The sequence below is a fragment of the Microcebus murinus genome, chromosome 6 (assembly GCF_040939455.1).
Source record: "Microcebus murinus isolate Inina chromosome 6, M.murinus_Inina_mat1.0, whole genome shotgun sequence".
Lineage (NCBI taxonomy): Eukaryota > Metazoa > Chordata > Mammalia > Primates > Cheirogaleidae > Microcebus > Microcebus murinus.
In genome coordinates this window covers 74423897-74444961 of record NC_134109.1, presented here as the reverse complement: position 1 = coordinate 74444961, position 21065 = coordinate 74423897, and the positions used below count along the sequence as shown (strand labels likewise).

General features: G+C 39.8%; 1 protein-coding gene across 7 annotated transcripts in view; it reads right to left on the bottom strand.

Annotated features, from left to right (window-relative positions):
* FMN1 (formin 1) overlaps positions 1 to 21065 on the bottom strand; it is a 389771-nt gene that overhangs the window by 70487 nt on the left and 298219 nt on the right. For all 7 annotated transcript variants that reach the window (XR_001154565.2, XM_012766326.2, XM_012766332.2 and 4 more), the window contains one exon: positions 20722 to 20814. Coding sequence is in view for 6 of the 7 variants with exons in the window: in XM_012766326.2 (XP_012621780.2) it covers positions 20722 to 20814 (93 nt within the window). In the remaining variant the exon portion in view is untranslated. The remainder of the gene's footprint in view (positions 1 to 20721; positions 20815 to 21065) is intronic.

Here is a 21065-nt window from a genome sequence, read left to right as displayed (position 1 = left end):
CTCACACCATTATTATTTTCAGTGATTTTTTTTTTTTTCAAGAAAAGGCAGTCACATCAAGAAGTGAGCAGATCAAGGTAATCTAGGTGGCACCTTTATTTGAACAAATGCTCTTTCATCTTTTTCGTAATTCAACTGATCTTGAAAACAGAACTACTGTCTAAATTAAGGGGGAGATCCTAATCACCACTGACCACCTTCATTAATTTTAGAATGGGTGTTTCAAGTCACCACGCAGAAAAGTCTGAGGCTTCTTGTTAATTTAAATCCTTCAAGATTCTAACATTATGATACCAAGAGCTTTAAAAGTTTTGCCATAAACAAAACTGCCATGTGGTTGGCATTGTGGCTTTTGGACACTCTCAGAGAGAAGGAAACATCTCTGTTAGAGTTTGTGAATTTAAACTAGGTAGGTTTGTTTGGAAGCAGAGCAGCACTGCGGAACCCAGCCCCTTGTGTATTACAAGTACACGGAGCCCACGAGGAAGGGCTGGAGAAGCAGGCAGGCCACACGGATGGCACCGCCTGCCTGGGACGTGTGTGGGGCCCAACCACATAATCACACATACCCATGCGCAAGGGATAGCAAATCATTCAGATAAAATGAAAATTGATTTCAAATAAAAAGGCATCCCTTATTTTAGTTTATTATTTTTTGCTAAATCATGGCTCTAAAAAATAAACTTAGAATTATTTTCCTCTTCCAAACTGAAATATCACTTTTCTTCCTGGCTCAGACCACCAACCAGGTTTCTGCTACCGGAAGTGGGGAAAGTACTGGGTATCTTTTGAGGAAGCCTGATCGGATGCCCTATTACTCCAGTTTCTAGAGCAAAGACACTTGGAGATACAGAGAGATTTTTTTTTTTTTTTTGTATGTGTGTGGTCTAAATTGCAACCTCAAAAACTTGGCAGTTTTCTCACCATGGACTATGATTTCCATGATGTGATGGTTTGTAAGGATTTGTTTTTAAATCAATACTATGGGTAATTCCATGGGAATACTATTTCAATCCCCCTGAATTCATAACTTTTCCTTCTTAAGTGCAACCTTGGTGTTCAGATGACCTTGAGACACAAACAAGAAAGATTCCCAGAGGTAAACTCCGGTGCAAAGGGGGAAGGAAAAAAGTGAAGCTTGTAAAGTTACGGATATAAGAAGGAAAGCTTTTCTTGTGTTGTCCTTCACACTGCTCTTTCACTTTACTTTCTTTTAGGAGCACTGTTCACATTTTCTTCTATTTCACTGGTTCTATTTATTATCATTTATCATAACAATAAGTTCCCATACTAACTCTGCTTTACCCCAGCCACTCCTTTTCCACTTATCTTTGGGCCCAGTACTATAAATTGCCAGATGCTCTCTCCCCAGAACCAAGTCCTTCATATTTTTCTACTTAAACTGTATACATCTTACAAACTTTGCACTTAATGAATATGAAACTTTCCCTTTATTTGGAGAAGAACAAGATGATACACCCACTGCCTGAGCACATGTCTCCCTGGGTCTCTTTATTGTATGCTTAATCAATAAGTAAGTCTCGAGGCTTTATACACCTCAGAAATCCTGATGACAAGGCAAAGGGGCTTCAATTAACACAAGAACAGCATGAGCTGAGTGGGTCCTGTCTACACTGTGGACAGGGAGAGTGATGGCAGGATGCAGCCAATGCCAATGCTGCACCATGACGCTCCAGGACACTTTAAGCCTTTCCCATTTCCCTTCTAAGTCCCTCATTAGAGAGTACTCACATAACCAAATTAAAATGGTAACCTTCCTTGATAATAAATAGCAATAGACTAATGCTTTACAAGTATGCAGTGAGATTTGCTCCTGTCTTCGGGCAAGTTTGAGTCTGAGATACAAACATGGGCTCAACTAAGATGCACAGGAATGGCTATGCAACTGCCACAGAACGACGAGATGTGAACACTACCTCCTGAGCCAGAGGTGAGGCTCATCCTTGAGTTACTTTCAGTACTATCGTCCCATGATCACTTCTGATCACCAGTCTCCACTCTCTTGAGTACTGAATCCGGCATCTGTTTACATTCAATACTCATCCTCTTCAATCTCAGTGCAACAGGAACATGTATCACCTCCTTGGAATTTTCTTTCCTTAGCTTTCATGCAGTGCGTTACCTTAGGCCCTCTGTTTCTTCAGATTATTCCCTCTCTCCATCTCTTATGGTATGTTACACACCCACACCAATTGTCCCCATTGCTTTCTTCATGCTCTACTGTTTCTCATCTTCAATTCCAATACAGTTTTACCAATCACTGCTTTGAGCTGATCCCCCAACTAGGAGCATCAGACTCAAGTATCTATCACCTGCTTGTCACGTTATTCCATATTCCCAGTATGCTCTAGACCAAAGTCTCTTTAATGCATGTTCATCTTCCTGTGTTTGTGTTTTCTTTTAATGGTCCTCTATCTTTTCAGTCACTTAAGCTCTGAGTCATTTTAAATTCCCATTCTCTCACATATAATTCTTATTCATCCATTCAACAAATATTGAGTGTACATCCATTATGTTGCAGGAACTAGGGATATAGCAGTGAACACAACTGAGAGATGGTCTCCACTTCTGTGGAACTGACATTCAATCAGTTGCCTAAATCCTGAGGACCCGGCTTCTATAATATCACCTGTGTTCAACTTCTCATATTTTTTCCAGTAAAATACACATTAGTTTAGATCACCATTGCTTTTCCCTTATATTACTGAATGGCTTCTTAAATGAATATTCTGCTTTTGTTTAATCACATGATAGGTCACAGGAAGTCACCATGCACTCTTCTTCAGAATGATGTGTAGACAAATACATCACTGCACATGCACACTCCACTTCCGATCTCTGTCCCTCCTGCCTCCAGTTCGTTGTACACACTGTGGCCAGTATCATCTCTTTGTTCCACAGGTCTGATAACATCGCTTTCCTGCTGGAATCTTCAATGGCTTCCCATTACATAAAATACAGACCTTTTGGCCCAGAACTCTCCACTCTCCACAATGCTGACACATTTTTTCGTCTCTTACTCCTCTTTAAATTTTTCCAACTTCATTATCTGCTAATCATAGATATACAGAATGTTGAAGCTGGATGGGACCTTTGGAATGCCAATGCCCATCACCTTCAATTTATAAATTAAGAAACAGAGGCCAAGAAAAGTAAAGTGTCTAAGGATTAGGGAAAAGCCCAATGTGGAACGGAGCAGTCAGAGGTGGCACATAAAGATGGGTAGAACCTGGGTAGATGGGAGATTCTTGGCCAATCTATTTGTAGAATATTATTGTTAAATTTCCAGTCTGGGGGAGTATACCTCAATGTCTACAAACCATTGTTACCTCTTGATTCAGTCTTCACTGCCTCTCTACATCTACTTCCTTTCTATCTTCCTATTACTCTCTCCAAAGTGATTCTGCAGGTGGTTGTGCCAAAGCACCTCTCAGTTCTATCAGTGGCCTTCTATCTTGTTACCCTCCTCTGGAAATCTGACCCAAAGTTTGGTTTTGGACACCAAGTTTGAGATACATATTGGGCATCCAAGCAAAGATGTCGAATAGGCAGTTGGATATACTAACCTGGATTTCAGAGGAGCGGTACAGGCTAGAGATACAAACTTGGTAGTCACCAGAATCAGGATGGTATTTGAAGCCATGATGAGATCACCTGGCAAGTGAGCAGAGCTAAAGAGAGAAGAAATAATACACTGAGTCCTGAAGCCCTCTCATGTTTAGAGGTTGGGAAGATGAAGCACTGGCATAGGAGATGGAGCAATACCCATAAGTAGAGAGAAGAGAGTGACGGCCCACAAGCTAAGAGAAAGAGTTTTGTAAAGGATTGTTTGACCAACCGTATCCAATGCTGCTAAAAGATAGAGTAAGATTTTGTGTCCGAGATATAGGGTGGTCCTTGAGGCTAGAATTAGTATCTGATTCATTACTTTTCTTCTCAGGGTCTCACCTGCCACAGAACAACTGAAAGATAGCTGTGATTGGTAACAGAGCAGGATGTGCTTTCTGTTGCTTCCTTGCCCATCTACAGATGCCCACCGAGGGCAAAGCCGGGGAAAGACGACTGCGTCTATAGTTCTCACGCCGAAAGGATCACCAAGTGCTCTTGCCTTGTGCATGTGGCATGAGCCAGAGGCACTCCCCATCTGGAGAACTTCCAAAGTTTGGGGAGGTTGAGGTGGAGGGCTGGGGGAGGAATGAAAGCAAGGAGCACAGTGGTGAAGGGAGAGGGAAAAAAAAAAAAGATCAGACTGTTCAGAATGATGCTGGGCAAAGACAGTGATGCCTGAACATGAAAGAGCCTGGAGAGCAAGTCACAAGAAACCAAAAACATAAGGAGGCAGAGGGGAAGCTGAGAGAAAACAGAAAGCTTGAAAGAAGGTAGAGAAAACTGAGGTAAGAGAGAAAAGAAAATTAAAAGCAGAAGGAGAGAAAGAAAAAAAAATCTGAGGAGGTGATGCCAATGTCTGGAGAGAGAGCAGAGGAAATACGATGCCACCGGCTCATGCTGAGAACAGTCCGGTGCCGGGTACTGAGGGGCCGGCGTCCGATTTCTCTGCGCCTCAAGAAGAGACAAATGGCAGATTGAGAGGAGCCTCTGGGCGTTTTGAATCCAAGAAGAAAACATACTGTGCAGGGCGAGATGCTCAAGTAAACACGAATGACAGCAGCCCCGGGGTTACAAGTGATCTGACTGCGGGCTCAGTCCTCTCCTGGCCTCCAGCTTGTGTGCACAACCGACGTGGCTGCTTAGAGAGGGAGGGCAAAAAACCTCGTCCCACTGGGTGACCTCTCTTGTCAGCATTTGGCTAATTAAGGAAAGATATTACCTACAGATCTTTATGTCTTGGCCCTATTTCCTGCTCGTTAAAAAAATCGTTCAATGGGGGGAAAAATCAAGCCAACAGAATCTAAATTATTATTTTTTCTCCAAATGAGCTGAGTGGCAGTGGTTTGCTGTTGCCAAAAATGCTTGAACAATAGGATTGTGACACGAAGACTGAAATCTAAACAGCATGAAGAAATCTTAAAAGCCGAGCGGTCCCCATTATCTCATGCTTGCACGACTACAGTCCAAAAGATGAGTGATGATTCTCCATTTGTTCAAGCAGAGCCGCGGTCCAAGGCCCTGACAGAGCCACTAATTGCCCATCTGCTTGTTTACACAGCCCAGAGATGGTGACTGGACAAACAGCTCATTTCCCTTGAAACTGGACCAAACTGGAGGGAGCCTGTGATATGTGACAGGGGAGGACTCGGAAGAAGTCTCATGGGAAAGCGCCTCCAGATCAAAGCCAAGGACCGGCGAGCGGAACAGAGACTGGCTCCATCAGCTGGCCAGCCATAAGCAGCTTTAGGTCCACCACTTTCTGCACTCCGCCCACCCCGGGACAGAGCTGGACCCCCACTCCCTGAGGTTAGGAAATTTTGGGATATTCAGATGAAAGAATCAACCAGGGAGTGTCAGCACCAAGCTAACCTCCAGGACTTGGCAGCCGAGACGATTCTGTTGAAGCGAACCCCTCAGTCTTTTCACACCTCCCTCGACACTTAGTGTTTGCCCACACTGTCTTCCATTTTAGTGTTCTCATCTTCCAGGCTAGACTCTGAGCCACTTGAGGACAAGGACCTGAAGCCCCTGGATCCTACAGCAGGGCGCTTTGCATGCAAAGAGCCATTAGCCAGAAAATGCTCATGGTTGTTAAAGATGATTAGCATCTCTTAGCATAGTATCTATAGTTTTTATTTGCCTACATTATAAGGTTGGTTTCTTGAGACAAGAGACCCAGACTTCTCAGTTATACCCTTGGTAGACTGTGGAAATCAATAATGGCCTATCAGAGTCCTGGAAATAGGACTGAGAAGATACTCTTGAGAACCTATTTCTCCTCAAAATAAGATTGGCTTTTTTTTTTTTTTAAATCTATCTCCCTACTGCTTAGCTCGTAGATATTGTGTTAATGTGTAGCAATACAACCATGAAGTGGGAAGCAACAATAAAAAAAGTATTTGCTAACTTGCTTCTAATTACCCAGAACTAACTGTAATTACAGTGAAGACTGTATACTTAAGAGGAGGGAGATCTACATTGGTAAGTCAATAAAACCAAGTTCAGATTTTTCCCTCTGAGCATTTAGAGAGCCACATATTAGCAATGTTATAAACTAACAGTGAACAAACCCGAGAACTGACCAATTCTCCCAGGGAGGAGGACTGCAGTGCTAGAATCCAAGGCAGAATGGGGTGAGGGCAGCCTGGGGTCTGTGGGCAAAGCCCAGCAGTCCCAGTCTAGCACGCTGCTCACCCATCACTTGAGCCTTGTCTTGTCACTGCTGTGCCCCTGCCCTGGGGGAGCACCAGTGTGGTTTGGAGTTTCCCACTGGAGTGACTGTGGTAGTGGGAGGGCAGAGAAAGCTGAAGGAAGAGATACCTCTTTTCTGGAGAAGGCCAAGGACTAGGTCACCTCCAGGATTGTCATATTCTCAGGAGGAGCCGTGATGTGATAATACTTGAATAGCTAGCTGGAGACAGCTCTGTTTTTCTCAGGTTACTACTAGAAGAGTGGGATCATTTGGTATTAGCACCTTCGAGAAACTACTGAGGACATAACAGCATGGTCGAACCCTCTAATCCTAGCACATAACTCTGCAAATGACTAAAACCACTAACGACTTTGCTTCAAAACTAGAGGAGCTATGTGAAAGGCATTTTAGATCTCGTGGCTTTCCACACACAGGCAAGTTACATGGGTCCCAGAGGCTCATTTATTAGACTAAGCATCAAGGCAAAGACGTCTCTTTTGGGGGGACCAAGCAGTAGTCTACACCAGAGACCGATTCTTGGGACGACCAGGAGGGAAGGGGGGGTGTATGCAAATGGAACAAACACAAGAGAAAGCTGTGCCAATGAATTGGCATGCCCCATTCTTACAGAGCAATGAGCAGACTGTAATTGTGGACAACTGGAGTACTGGAAGAAGAATTTGCACACAACTGGTTAAGTCCCAAACGCTGCGAGAAATTGTTTAAAGGAGAAAAGATGATTCCTCTCTCCGCCCTTCCCAATCTTTGGAAGATACACAGACAGGAGTGTCACACAATACGAAAGGTTTGTATTACACAGAAGCTGTTGCTCAAGGAGGGACTTACAGACAAGAACAAAATTTAAAAACAAACAAACCACCACCATTTATCACAGTTTATCCAGCCAGTGGTTTTCTTTATCCCTTTGGCTATTACTTTAGATACTTTTGTTTGGAATTTCCCGCCCTCCCCTTTTTCCTGACAGCTCATTGATCTTGGCTTGGATCATCACAGTTCGTGGGAAACAATATAGGCTACTTTTCTAGCTTGTTCCTTCTTAGATGCCTTTTGGATGTTGTCCATTTAATATTTTTGAGGAATAGAGATAGACACACATGCAGTGTTTGAATCAGAGTATATATAGTATGTCCCGGGAGAAGAGGGTCCACAGATCCAAGGGAATAATTTCAGTATTTTAAATTAAGAGTTGTGGTATTTCAAATTGGCTCACCTGGAACACGTAATTGAAGCTCATGAACTTTAACATGAATTCCAGATTCTGGTTTCTTATCTATATTTTCAGGAACAGAAAATTGGTATGTAAAGTAACTGAAAATAATTATTTTCGATGTGATTTATAAGTGGCTTTTAACTAGTTCTACACATTCCATCACTCCATCTTACAAAAAGTGGAGTAGAAAACCGCAATGAATGAGACCTTATATTAAGCCCCAGGAAATATATTCTGGCTGATGGCGATGGTTCTCACGTGCTAAAATAGGCATGCATCATGGGAATCACTTTGGGAGACTGGGTTTGTGAGGTTAGCATTTATGAGGCTGTGTATTTCTTTCCATGTAGTAACACAGAGGATGATTGAGGAGAATGATAAAGTCCCATTTCCTGGAAATACCTTCTATCCTGAAGAAGTTATGAGGACCAGAACAAACAGATTTGCATTTTGCTATTTAGCCAACCTTTAGAGACAATACCCATCCCCTTTCCTAGGGTAAGCACTGATGGTCAGCTTTGTAAATCTTGATGGGCCACATCAAGTAAAAGCCAGAGCCTCCCAGTTAAGAGACCAGACATCAAGAGACCACAAAATCTGGAGAGGATCAATTATACACTGTGGGAACATACACTATGGATTTCTAATGCCAAGAAGCTATAATCTCCACTGGCAAATAAAAGTTCCAGAGGCAAAGACTGTTCATCTTGCTCATCACTGTAACGAAAGCAAGTAGCATAGTGCCTAGAACATACAGTAAGACCTCAACTAATACTTAATGAACAGGTTGAACAACTTTACCTGTGCTAGTAAGACATAAGGGCGCATAGTTGACTGTCATACATTTTAAGCTGGTTTGATGGTCACAATCGCCTTATGGCGTTGGTGCTATTACCTCTGAGATGAGGGAATCTCAGCCTTGTTTGTATAAAGTAGGTTTCCCAGCGTCAGAAAACTAGGGGAAGGATTTGAACTCAGGTTGGTATAATTTTAAAACCAGTCCTCTGTTCACTGTAGTCTCCCAGGAGACTACAACAGAAACAATGCAAAAACAATTTGAAAGAGATGCAAAACCCACCCCTTGACTCTTACCCAGGACTATCTAGCTCCATTAATTGCTGTCAACACGCTGGAACCTATTTCACCACACGAAGCTCAGACCAATTACCATTAATGCCTCAGCCATGACTACAAACTAGGAACCAATGCCAAAGGAAGCTTAAATTAAAGAAAGCAGATGATCATGCACATATATTATGTTAGCAATTAGGCTTAATCCTAGAGTCATGAAGCCAAAGGGAAGATATTAAGAGGAGAATAGTGCCCTCCTGGGAACAATGTAAATTTCAAATAGATTTTTTAGTGGCTTTCTACATTATCTATTTGAATGCATTCTATTCTCCTAGAATTATTATATTACAATCACTCCACATTTTGTTTATTTCAGCAAGGACATGGGATGGTATGATGAGCTCAGTAGGCAGATGGTTTGGGTATTTCAGTGAATAATTTGAATGTCAACACGTTGGTGGATGCTAGGGGGAGGGTGGAAGTGGTAAAGAGCAAAGGTCCTGACGCCTGACTCCAAGGTGGGACAAAGATGAGCTGTCAAGGACTGGCACTACAAGAAGCTAAGCACTTAGGTTTTGCTCAATTCATGAAAGGATAAGAGCTGACACTGCGTATCACCCATAGTGAGAAAACCACCGTTTGCCCATGTTTAAAACAGTTCTGATCTACTCAAATACACATTTGAATTTTCAAAAAAAAATGGAATAAATAAATCAAAACTTAAATATAAAAACTGGTAGGGAAAGATAGATCTATTTCTTCTCAATTCAAAGGATAAAAACAGGATTAAGCAATGATGACATCCTCTAGCCTCAGTTTACAACTTTTTGAAGCCCCAGTTACTCAAAAAAAGGAAAATGCAAATTCTCATCATGCTCCCTATCTGCTAGAAAGCTGTGTTACAGTAATTAACAGTTATCAAGGATCATTAAAGTTGTGAATCCTAGTGGTGTATACTGTCACTTTCCATCACTTTTAGCCATTGAGACAGGGTACTCAGACTTTGAGGATCCCAAGGATCCTGTGTTTGCAGTTCAATTCAGTAGCCACTAGGTGGTAATATTGTTGATTTGGGTAGCCACGAGGCGTGATCCATATTGCATGCCTTCTTTAATGGAATTATGTACATCCCTTCCTTCATTAAGATGTAACCATAGAAATTACAATTATACTTTAAAATATTTAAAGTATTTAAATGGTGAAAGACACAATTCTGCAGAAGAGCTCCATGCATATCTGGTATCTTTTTAATTTATGCTAACTCTACTCACCTTTCACTCAATTTAAATACAGGATGATCTTTAAATTATAACAAAAGGAGGCTTTAGGTCCCAGAGAAATCCAGTTTATATACATTGTTTTTGGCTTACTTTTAGAGGAGATGAAAAAGAATGAATATGACTTTCTTTCTAGTACTTAAGACCTTCCTCTGTAATTAATAATTATTTGCCACTTGCACTTGGAACCACTGCTATTTACACCATTGGGTAAATAAAACGTCTGTGATTAACTTTCTGAGCCCCATCCTCTGAACCATTTGATAAGACTGTAACAAAATGAAAACATAACAGCAGCAGTGGCTGATATATATAGCGCTGGGCTCTGTGCTAAATGATCTACATACATTAGTCCTGGGCCCCTAACAGTGCTGCCACAATTCTTTTAATGCAAAATGGACTCAATAGAAGAAACAACCTGTATTATTTGAAAGAATAAAGAGCTCTTGCCAGAGTTGGACATTATATACAGAACTATAGTATAATATGTATTTTGCAAAATAACTCCCAAAAGGCATGTAGGTGGTAAGTTCTTCCATTAGGAAGAAGACAATAACTGAGTAAGTCAAAGAGAAGTCATGTGATAGCAACTGCAATCAATCATTGATGAAAACTTTGCCATAGTTGTCAACAATCCAAAGAGAAAGTGGTGACTGGGCCAACAATTACATGAAGCAATTTATTATGAAAACAACTATTATGCAAGATGCAAAGCTCAATGCTGATTCTGTAAACTACTTAGATACTTGTCACTGCTAGAACGGCAACTTTGTTGTTGTCATTGTTGAGGAAGGACTCTATTAGGACTCCAGGAAAGAAGTCCCTGAGGGTAAGTGACTGACCAAGGTTAAGGAAAGTCTGCTATTCTGATGCTTTTCTCCTTTAGATGGTGAAAGAAAAATGTGTATTTCTGTTTACCTACAAGAGTCTTGCAACACAGAGAAAATAAGTGATTTTCCAAATTATTAGTATGGCACAGTAACAACACTGGGATTGAGATGACCCTGACCTTGAGTAAGTAACTGAGACCCTCAGGCTCAGTTTCCTTCTCTAGAAAGTTAAAAATGACAAAATCAGCCTCAAAGGATTAACTGAAGCACTAAGCTTTGACTGTTGTAATCAAGCAGCACACCCCCCTACCCCTAAACTGAAAACTCAAGAGGGAAATTTTCAACAAATTGGTATTTTTCACAGAGTGGTGGTGGGATAGTAAGAATGCTCTAGATACAATGCATTGTATTTATTAATGCTTTATAGTTTACATGGTGGTTTCAAGTATATGTTTTCTCATTTAATCATCATAACGACATTGTGTAGTATATATTACTATTCTCATTTTACAGACAAGAAGAAAAAGGCTCAGAGAAATTTCAGAGGCTGCCCAAAGTCACACATAAAAGTTAAGTTATAAAGCTAGTGTTCAAACCTAGGTCTTCTAACTTTACGCTCGACTTAAAACACACACACACACACACACACACACACACACACACACACACACACACACTTTATTGTGTCTACAGCTAATAAAACTCTATTGTGCCCTTAAGAATATGTTAAGATGGTAGATCTTTTGCTAAGTGTTCTGACCACAATAACCAGAAAAAGTCACATATATCTATATATAGACAAAGTATTGCTTAAAGAAAATATATAATAAAGGATTTTTATATTTAAAAAAATTTTTTAAGCAAAAAGCATACATGTAGTCATGGTAGAAAGAGTAAATTGTGAGCTCACGGCTCAGTGTCACAAACAAAACTTCAGAAGTTACTAAAATCCTGTTTCTGGGAAACACATCTTAGTCTGCTTCCATTTTTTCCAAAACAAAACAACAAAATAAGGAAAGGAAAAATTCACAAGTGGACAAGGTTTAAACACAGAAAGAAAGAGCCCAACTCACACAAAGAAAGAGCCAGGCTCATCTCCTACTTCTACCTATGGATATTTCTACTTATCAGAAAGGTATTAATGCAATTGGAGCTCCAGAATCCCTCAAAGGGTCTTGGATTCTGCTGTGAAAGGGAAATGAAGAGGTCACCAACACCACCATTGATGGTGCCGTGGACCCTCGTAATTCTGAACATGGTGAAAGCCTTACTCAAAAGTTGTAAAAAATCAATTTAAGCAATTGTTCCACTAAAGCAATAAAACAATCTGGTTTCATGAGTTGGAGGGGTGTGTGTGTCTCTAAATATCTTCTGCTGCTCTGTAGAAGACCCTGCAAGAATTAATGATACCTTAATTCTCTTCACACTTAACCACCGCTGTCTCTCTTTCACTGCATGTAGTTCTGAGACAGTGCTTAAGAACAGGAGACAAAGCCTTTTTCAAAAATTAGTGTTAAGGCTTAAAATGAAAATACAGAAGAGGTCAGATACTGACAATGGTCTTGAGATATAATGATGATACCTGGTCCTACACTGTGGTTAGGTTTAAAGAATGATCTGTGTTAGGGTAATTCAAGATACAGATCCTTACTCTCTTGACCTGGTATGTTCCTATACATATACATTGAAGCACCTATGTAAAGGCGAGCTAAGGCCAGGCACGGTGGCTCACGCCTGTAATCCTAGCACTCTGGGAGGCCCAGGTGGGCAGATTGCTTGATGTCAGGAGCTCGAAACCAGCCTGAGCAAGACTGAGACCCCGTCTCTACTATAAATAGAAAGAAATTAATTGGCCAACTAATATATATAGAAAAAATTAGCTGGGCATGGTGGCTCATGCCTGTAGTCCCAGCTATTCGGGAGGCAGAGGCAGCAGGATTGCTTGAGCCCAGGAGTTTGAGGTTGCTGTGAGCTGGGCTGATGTCATGGCACTCTAGCCTGGGCAACAAAGTGAGACTCTGTCTCAAAAAAAAAAATAAATAAATAAGGCAAGCTAAGAGGGCCTAAATGAAACAAAGAACAGGACTATAGTAACAAGAAAAGATGAGGAGGAGGCAAAACACCCTACACAGTAGAGGCCTCCTCATGACCACTCCAGGTTCAGATACCACAAGAGTGATGGAACCTTGAGCAAAATGAGTGAAGTCCATCCAGGTCCAGGGGGAAGAACTGGGGGGCTCCAGCAGATTTGTGTATGTGCTGGACTGTCTTGAGCTCTTGATGCCTTTGAAATATTTCCATGCATTTTCCCATGGTTAGGAGGACTCTGTTGCCTAGAGCTGTTGTGTAGAGGTGTTGAGGAGGAGAACCACAGGAAAGAAAGCAAGGTACTAGCTAGGGACTTGGCCCTCCACTTAAAACAGAAGGACAGCATAAGGAGTCTTCTAAGTCCCTAAGTTGTCCAGCCCAGCACCTGAAGAAAAGAGTAAAGAATTGAGGAGACTGAACCAGAGCCTTCCGTTCCGAATTCCTTGGACATTTTACATGAAGGGTTAGATGCAAGAGGCTAGGGACCCCAACTGGTACAATAATGGGGAAGCACTGAGTGGAAAGCAGAGTCTTGAAGCAAAATTTGAAGTGCAAAATACCACAGAAAAGTTGTTTGTTTTTTTTAAAAATATGTGTTTTTTTTTTAGAGAGGTACACATTGGTTAAACACCAAAATTTATGAAAAGTCTATATACTATCTGTGAATGCCATCTGTCCACTTTCTATCTACTATAGGAATGAACCTGTCTAATTAGTTTCAGGGGTAATATTTTAAATATTTAGCAACAATATTTAGTTGAGTACTAACTAACAGAACAGAAAACCTGTATGGCCCTTATGGTGAGGGGCAGCTGAATATTAGCCCTAGGTTAGTTTGTATTTGTCCCCAGAGAATTTTGTTAGGTACCAACAAACGGAATGGACCTGCATGTGGATTGTTAACAATTTACATTTTCACAAGCAACGTGGAAGAATGACTGACATTTATCCTACCTCATTGCCATCAGAGTCTATTATCAAACTTTTATAACTTTGCCAATTTATAGATGAAAAATAGAATTTCAATGTAATTTATTTTACATTTCTATTTTGACAGTGGCATCTTTTCACATGTATAAAGAGCAGTTTCTGTCACTGTTTTATAATTTTCCTTTCTTTCTGTTTGATATTGTTCTTTTAACAATATCTAGGAATTCTTATATATTAGGTATACAGGTTTTTGTGTGATACTAGCTGTAAATTTAGAGCTGTGATGGATTTTTGTTATATTAAGTAAATAAAACAATGTTTCACTGAGATGTAAAAATGAAGAATGGATGTTCAGTTTTGTCAAAGGCCTTTCTTAGCATCTAATGCTAAGAGATGATCATATGGGTTTTCTCCTTTAGCTATTAACAGTGATGAATTTTATTAATAGACCTTCCAGTATCATATCATCTTCACATGCTGGGAATAAATCATATTTGGCCATGACATTGGCTATTAGTGTTATTTAGAATTTTAAAACTATAGTGAGATTGGTCTGTAAGTTTTCTTCTCTTGGAGGGGGTGGTATAATCTTTTTCAGATATGTTAGTATTATACAAAAATAAGAATTTACACATTTTTCTTCTTTTAGCAAATGTTTTCACTGAATTAAAAGGAAAAGAAAAAGAGAACTAGAGTTATTAAAAAGACAACCTATTGGATGCCTGGGTAAAAAGGAAAATTGAGTAAATTAAAGATATAAAATTGGGGGGAGGGGAAGGAGGAGGGAGAGGGACAAGATAGAGGGGAAGGAGAAACTGATTTCAAGGGGGAATATACTCTGTGAAGAATGTAATAATTATTTCCTCCTACAGGGTACACTGTCCAGATCATTGACCTGTCCTGATTTCTGTAACCTTAATGGTTGAATATGGTGATTCAGATATGTTTCTACATTTCTGGGGGTTGAAGTAAAGAGAATACTTAATAGCCTACTCTTATTCTGCAGTTTAGAGGTTTAGTTATGGCTCTTGTCAATCTAATCTGACCTATATATTTATTAAGAATAAATTATATGCATATGCCCAACATAGAAAGATGTTTCTATGTCCAAGAGATCTGACCACAGAAATGTATTATGTACGAAAAATGCATCTTTCCCCATTCTGGCATGATTTACCAATTCTGAGAAGATTTAAACAGAAAACCCATTGAGAAAAAAAAGCCCTTAGGCACTTTACACAATTCAGGTTTTACTTTTACGTTGGGATGAGAAAGTATACAGGATTAGACAGACATTGTCCTAGGTGCCATGGAGTATTCAGCTATTTATATAATTCTTTTTGCATTCAATGTGAGAAATCAGCATTATTGCTTTTGTTAGTTTTTAGCTTGGTAAATTCATCTACTCGATAACTGTTTACTAGAAAGAAGTTTCTTGATATTAAGAGTATCTCTAATCTCAGCTAGTCAAAGAATCTTAGAGGATTCTTTGATAAACAAGGACTAGAATGGTTCATGCAGATTCATTTTAAATTGGCTCCATTCACAGATGCCAGGTAAAATTAACGGAGAAGGAGATAAGGCCAAGTGTGGGAGAATGCTGGTGTTAGAGCCAATGTAGGTTCCAGCCCTCCCTGCCAAAGCTATAAATACAAATGACCAATTTAACAGCATGCAAAGACCACCTACAAGATCCATACCTGGGATCTAATCAGTTGCTCTGCGCCTTCTTTCAATTACAGGATCCCTGCCATGTTTATGAGGACTTTTAATGCGAGCATCACATTTTTGAAGGCCATATCATTATGACCATGTTTGATGTGAGGGTGGGAAAGCAGGAGCTCACAAAATGCCTGCACAAGGTTACTCTGAACTGAGCTGTAAACTGGAATCAACAAGACCCTACTGTGGAAAGGGAAAAGAAAAAACAGGTAAGAAAAAAGGCTTAGATACTATGGAGATTGCAACCCTGAAAAGTGGTGCCATTAAAATCACTTTGAATTCTGCTCAGGAAATGAAATTAATCAAGAACAAGTACTACAGTTTTGTCAAATAATGCTAAATAAGGGCATTTTAAGAACAGAAAGATGATAAAAGACCTAAGGACAAACACATCATCTCCACTGGAGTGTGGCAACAGGATATGATTTACAAAAGAAAAATTAAGTCATCATGATTGTTAGAAGAACTGAATTGCAACTTATGTGAAAATAATCCTGAGTCACAATGCATGTGACTTCTCAGGCATAAAGAACATAATTGCGTAAGACTTCATGAGTGATAAGAGTCCCTAATGGAAAGTTAGCTTTCTTGCCAAATACTCTGTATAAGCTGTACAATAGAAGTATAGGAATATCTTTTCTCAATTATGGTTATTCTATGATACCCTGTGCTCACTCTGAAACTTCAGGAACCTTCCCATTCTATGCCCTTGCTTTAGGCTATCTTGTTATCTCATTCATTCTTATGACTTAAACTGCTATCTCTAAAGTCTCAACTGGCTCTCTCGCATGGGCACATCTCTCCCCGTGTCTCTCACATGTAAAGCAAAGTGAACATGTCCAACGTTTACCTGTCTTCCATCCCAAATCTTGTCTTCCTCCTCGGCATCCAGTTAGTTATCCAAGCATGAAAAACAAGAGTTGTCCTCTTCTGCTCTGTTTCATTTTGCACTTATAATTGATCATCCTATCCTACAACACCTAAAACAGACTGTTACTAAAGTTTACAGTATGTTCCCCCTTTTTAAATTTTTATTGTCATTGCTTTTGCTCACATTCTTTACTAGTTTATAGCTTGTCCAAATCTCTCTCTCTCTCTCTCTCTCTGTTTCTTTCAGACAAGTTTTCACTCTGTTGTCCCAGCTGAGGTGCAGTGGTGTCAACATAGCTCACTGCAGCCTCAAACTCCTGGCCTCAAGCAATTCTCCTGCCTAAGCCTTCTGAGTAGCTAGGATTACAGGTGTGAGCCACTGTGCCCTGCCCAAATTCTTTTATACAGCTGTTCATTATAATGTATTTCTTAATAACAATAAAAAGCAAAGTGATCCTCCCTCAAAAACTCCACACACCAAAACAAACCCAATATGATCCTATCACTCCTGCACACACTACTTTTCAGTATTATCTGTTGCCTATATGACAACGTTCAGATTCTTTAGCAAGTCATATTTTGACTTTTATCTCCTTTTTGGTCTTGTGTTCTTCTCATATGCCTTGTGATCTAGTCACACCAAGTCTCTTGCCATTCACCAAACACATCATGTCTTCCATTCTTCTGACATATGCAGCGTTTTCCTCTGCCTAGGATGCCCTTTTGTAGCTTGTCTGCTGATAATTCCTAAGCCTCAACCTCCTTTTCTGTACAACGGGGTGCTAATTCAGAGGGTTATCATGAGGACTAAGCAAAAAGATAATTTTCTCTGCACTGTATATAGTGTATAGAAGCACTCAGTAAATATTAGTTACCAATGTCATCAGCAGCATCTTAGTTCTTTTTCCAAGTCTGAACAAAAATATCTCCTTTGCTCAAAGTCTTCCATAATTTACCGGGAAGTTCCTTTTCGATTCTATGTGCCTAATTGTAGTCTCATATTATATCAACTCCAAAATTAATGTAATTTTCACATTTTGGCATCTCTAGTATTGAGGTACATCATATACTCATGTCATGGTTTAATTGGTAGCACATGTAATAATGGTATTTCTTACAAGGAGTGGCATTTTAGATAAAATGCTATACTTAGACTGTATGACAATTGTCATACAAATTTGATTATCCAGGGTGAATAATGCATATTTGTGGTGGGTGGAAAATCCTACATTTATTATGAATTACTAAAACATCTACATAAAAAAGGACTACTATTCCAAATAGCAGCTAAGAGATATTCCACTTGTATATACTGCAACTTGGCAAAGCCCCAGACCTTAAGCTACATCATATTGCTGTTGGTTATAACATATTTTTTAACCACAGACCCTAACCATACACTTTGGAATCACAGAGATGTAGCCTGGTAAAGTAGCAAGTTGTCACCTCCTTCAGTTAAGTGGCCCTGTCTGAGAGCCAAACACGGCCCAGACCTAGAGCAAAAGTGGGCAGGGGGCTAGCTTGTGTAACTCTGCATTCCAACAATGCAGGATTCAAGCTGAGCAGGTACAGCGATAATGTGAAGAGGAGAGTAAAGGAATGAGATGAGGCAGGCCTACAGGCCATGTCTCTAGACTAGCACTTTCCAATAGAAATAGAAAGTGAACCACAAACAAAATTTTAAATTTTCTGGTAGCTACACTTTAAAAAGTGAAAGAAATAGATAATTTAATAATACTATATTATATTAAGTTATTAATATATTTAATTTACTCATAAATTAATGTTAATTTATTTTACCAAATATATTTAAGAGATTATCACTTTACCATGTAATATAAAAAATCAGAAATGAAGTATTTCACATGTTCAAAATTCAGTGTGTGTTTCATCCTTATAGCACATCTCAATTTGGATTAGCCACATTTCAGTTGCTTACAGCCACATGTGCCTGGTTTCTGCCATGTTGGATGGTACAATTCTAGGCTGTTTTTTGACCAACTCAGTTATAATGAGATCTTGGTAATAATAGCCTATTTAAACACTAGACTTTTCACCACACAATATTAGGAATGTTTAAGATTCCTACATTATATATTTTTATATTCTTAAATTTTTTAATAGAATGGTAATGTTTCCTGCAAATTCTTTTAGAGAGCTGGCTATATTACATTATAGATCTTTTCCCAATAAGACAGTTTTTGGAAGAGGTTCATGGAATATAGGATTTATCTTAGCATTCCCAGTGCTATTACAATGCCTAATGTATAGCAGATTCTGAATAAGTATCTTTGAACACACATTAAAAGGTGAACTAAGCTCAACAACAGTGGTCTCAACCTGGATTTCCCATTGGAATCAACTGGGGAGTAAAAAAAATTCTGATGCCAGGTTTCACTCCCAGAGATGCTGGTGATGGGTCTAGAGCAGGAGTCCTCAAACTTTTTAAACAGGGGGCCAGTTCACTGTCTCTCAGACCGTTGGAGGGCCAGACTATAGTTTAAAAAAAACTATGCACACTGCACATATCTTATTTTGAAGTAAAAAAACAAACGGGCAAAAACACCTGCATGTGGCCCGCAGGTGGTAGTTTCAGGACACCTGGTCTAGAGTTTGGCTAGGTGTCAAGATTTTTTAAAAAATATCTCCCCCAGCTGATTCTAGTGAACCACTGCTCTAGGACTTTCTTAGAACAGCTTGCTATGGCCACACCCCTGCTTCCCTAACACAAGATCCAGTTTGCCTCAAGTCAATTCTTTTTCTCTGAATAGACCAAAATTTTTTTGAGAGATCTAGTGGAAAAGAGGTTACCACAAAACCCCAAAGGCTGATTTGTAAATTCCTTTTTTAAGGTACCAATGAAGATTCTTAAGGTTCCAAATCTACTCATATTTATCTCTTTTCAACAAAAAGAATAAAATTCACAATCTAAGTGCTTCAAGATGCTAGCTGGTTTGAAGAGGAAGGACTGTGAGGCCATTACAGCGCACAGGCAGATAATACCCTGACATACACATTGCAGACTTTTCCAGATATAGAATAATGGCAATTCAAAATAAAAACGGAATCCAAGTACACAACAGCATTATTTCCAGTTAATTCTTCATTATGTTAAAAGCAGACACTAACTAATTGGGGGTCAGCAAAGGAAAGTATTTTATACTTTTGTTCAGGTCATTTAGGTTATATTGACATGGTTTATTTATAAAGTGGTGTGATTATTTTGATAAGTCATATATAAAACCCACCCATTATAGTCCCATATCACTTATGTATTGGTATCACTGTTTGCTCTGAAGATGGTACTTGGCCTGGCTGCATTTCTTCCATCATACATAAGGTTCTGCAATGTCCAAGAGGGAACTCTGACTTCTCCTGCTTCAGTACAAGCAACCTCTGGTCACAGAGGAAGAAGCAATGATCTCTGCCCCAAGGGAGCAGCTGGAATGGAGTTCCTGTGATTCACAGACTGTGAATTTCCCTGCCAATTCTCCAGGTGGTTTGGCCATACTTTATAGATTCACCCTGTTTAACAGTCTTTTGTTGATGGTGTGGTATCATGTGGCCTTATTCAATAATAGAAACAACATGCTGGATTATCCCAAAGGTTCCTACATGCATTTCCTTTGGCTTTCTAGCAAAGAAAAAGGGTCCCTCCAACCTACCCTTACTTTTGCTTTACATCTTAAGTTAAATTTGAGAAATATAATAGGAAATATCTAAAAGGCATTAAACTTTCATGTTCACTAATCCTGATCAACAAAAGTTTCCTATCCCTACTCTTGCCAAAACTGTGGGGGAAGGAACAGAACTTGTTCAGATTTCTAAGCAAGTACTGGGTCTCATGCGTGTCACTTCCATGTACTAACCCCAAAGGGCTGACGGGTGCCAAGTCGTTAGATGTGTGACATTCACTTGGCCCTAATTTTCCTATCTGGAAAGGAATGGAAAGTGCAAGTTTCCAAATTGCTACACTCATAAAACCAGGAAGATAATCACCATCCACCTGTCCAGGCTGACCACAAACGTGAAACACATGACTGCATGAGCCCTGCACGTACTCACTTGTCAGTGAGCATGCCCTGTGGATCCCCTTGAGCTCCATCAAGAGACAAAAAGGTTTATCCTCAAAAAGTTTCCAAAAACAGGATTAAATCAAAGGATCTAAAATATTAAAATGGACTTGCAAGGTGATATGAAAGCTGCAGGGCAACTCCACCTACATCGAGTATGTAACCACCATGGGAAGACAGACTAACAAAATCAGTGAAGCTGCCCATGGTCAGCCAGGCTGCGTGGGGCCGTGGGCCTCAGAGAAAGAGTCACAGAAAGAAGGATGTTCCATAGCACTGTGTACACGTAGCCACCACGACCTCTTACCTTTCTGGAAGAACTCCTCTAGTTTGTCCTTGAAAGGCTGGAGATACTCCTTTGGGGACTCCTTGCACACCACCGTCATCTGTTTCTCGCTCACTGTGAAGAGAAATTCAGAATTGTATTTACTCAAGAACACATATTTGCTGAGCTCCTATTATGGGCCAGGCACTATGGCCTGGATATCAGGATATCAACTGTGCAGACTCCTTGTCAAATCAGTATTTATTCAAATTCCAAAGGGAAAAACAAAAATCGAAACAAAACAGAACAAAAAATAATTAGTTCATTCTACCTCTCTTTTCAGGAACAGGGAAATGTACAATCCTTCCATTTTCCTTCTAAAGATC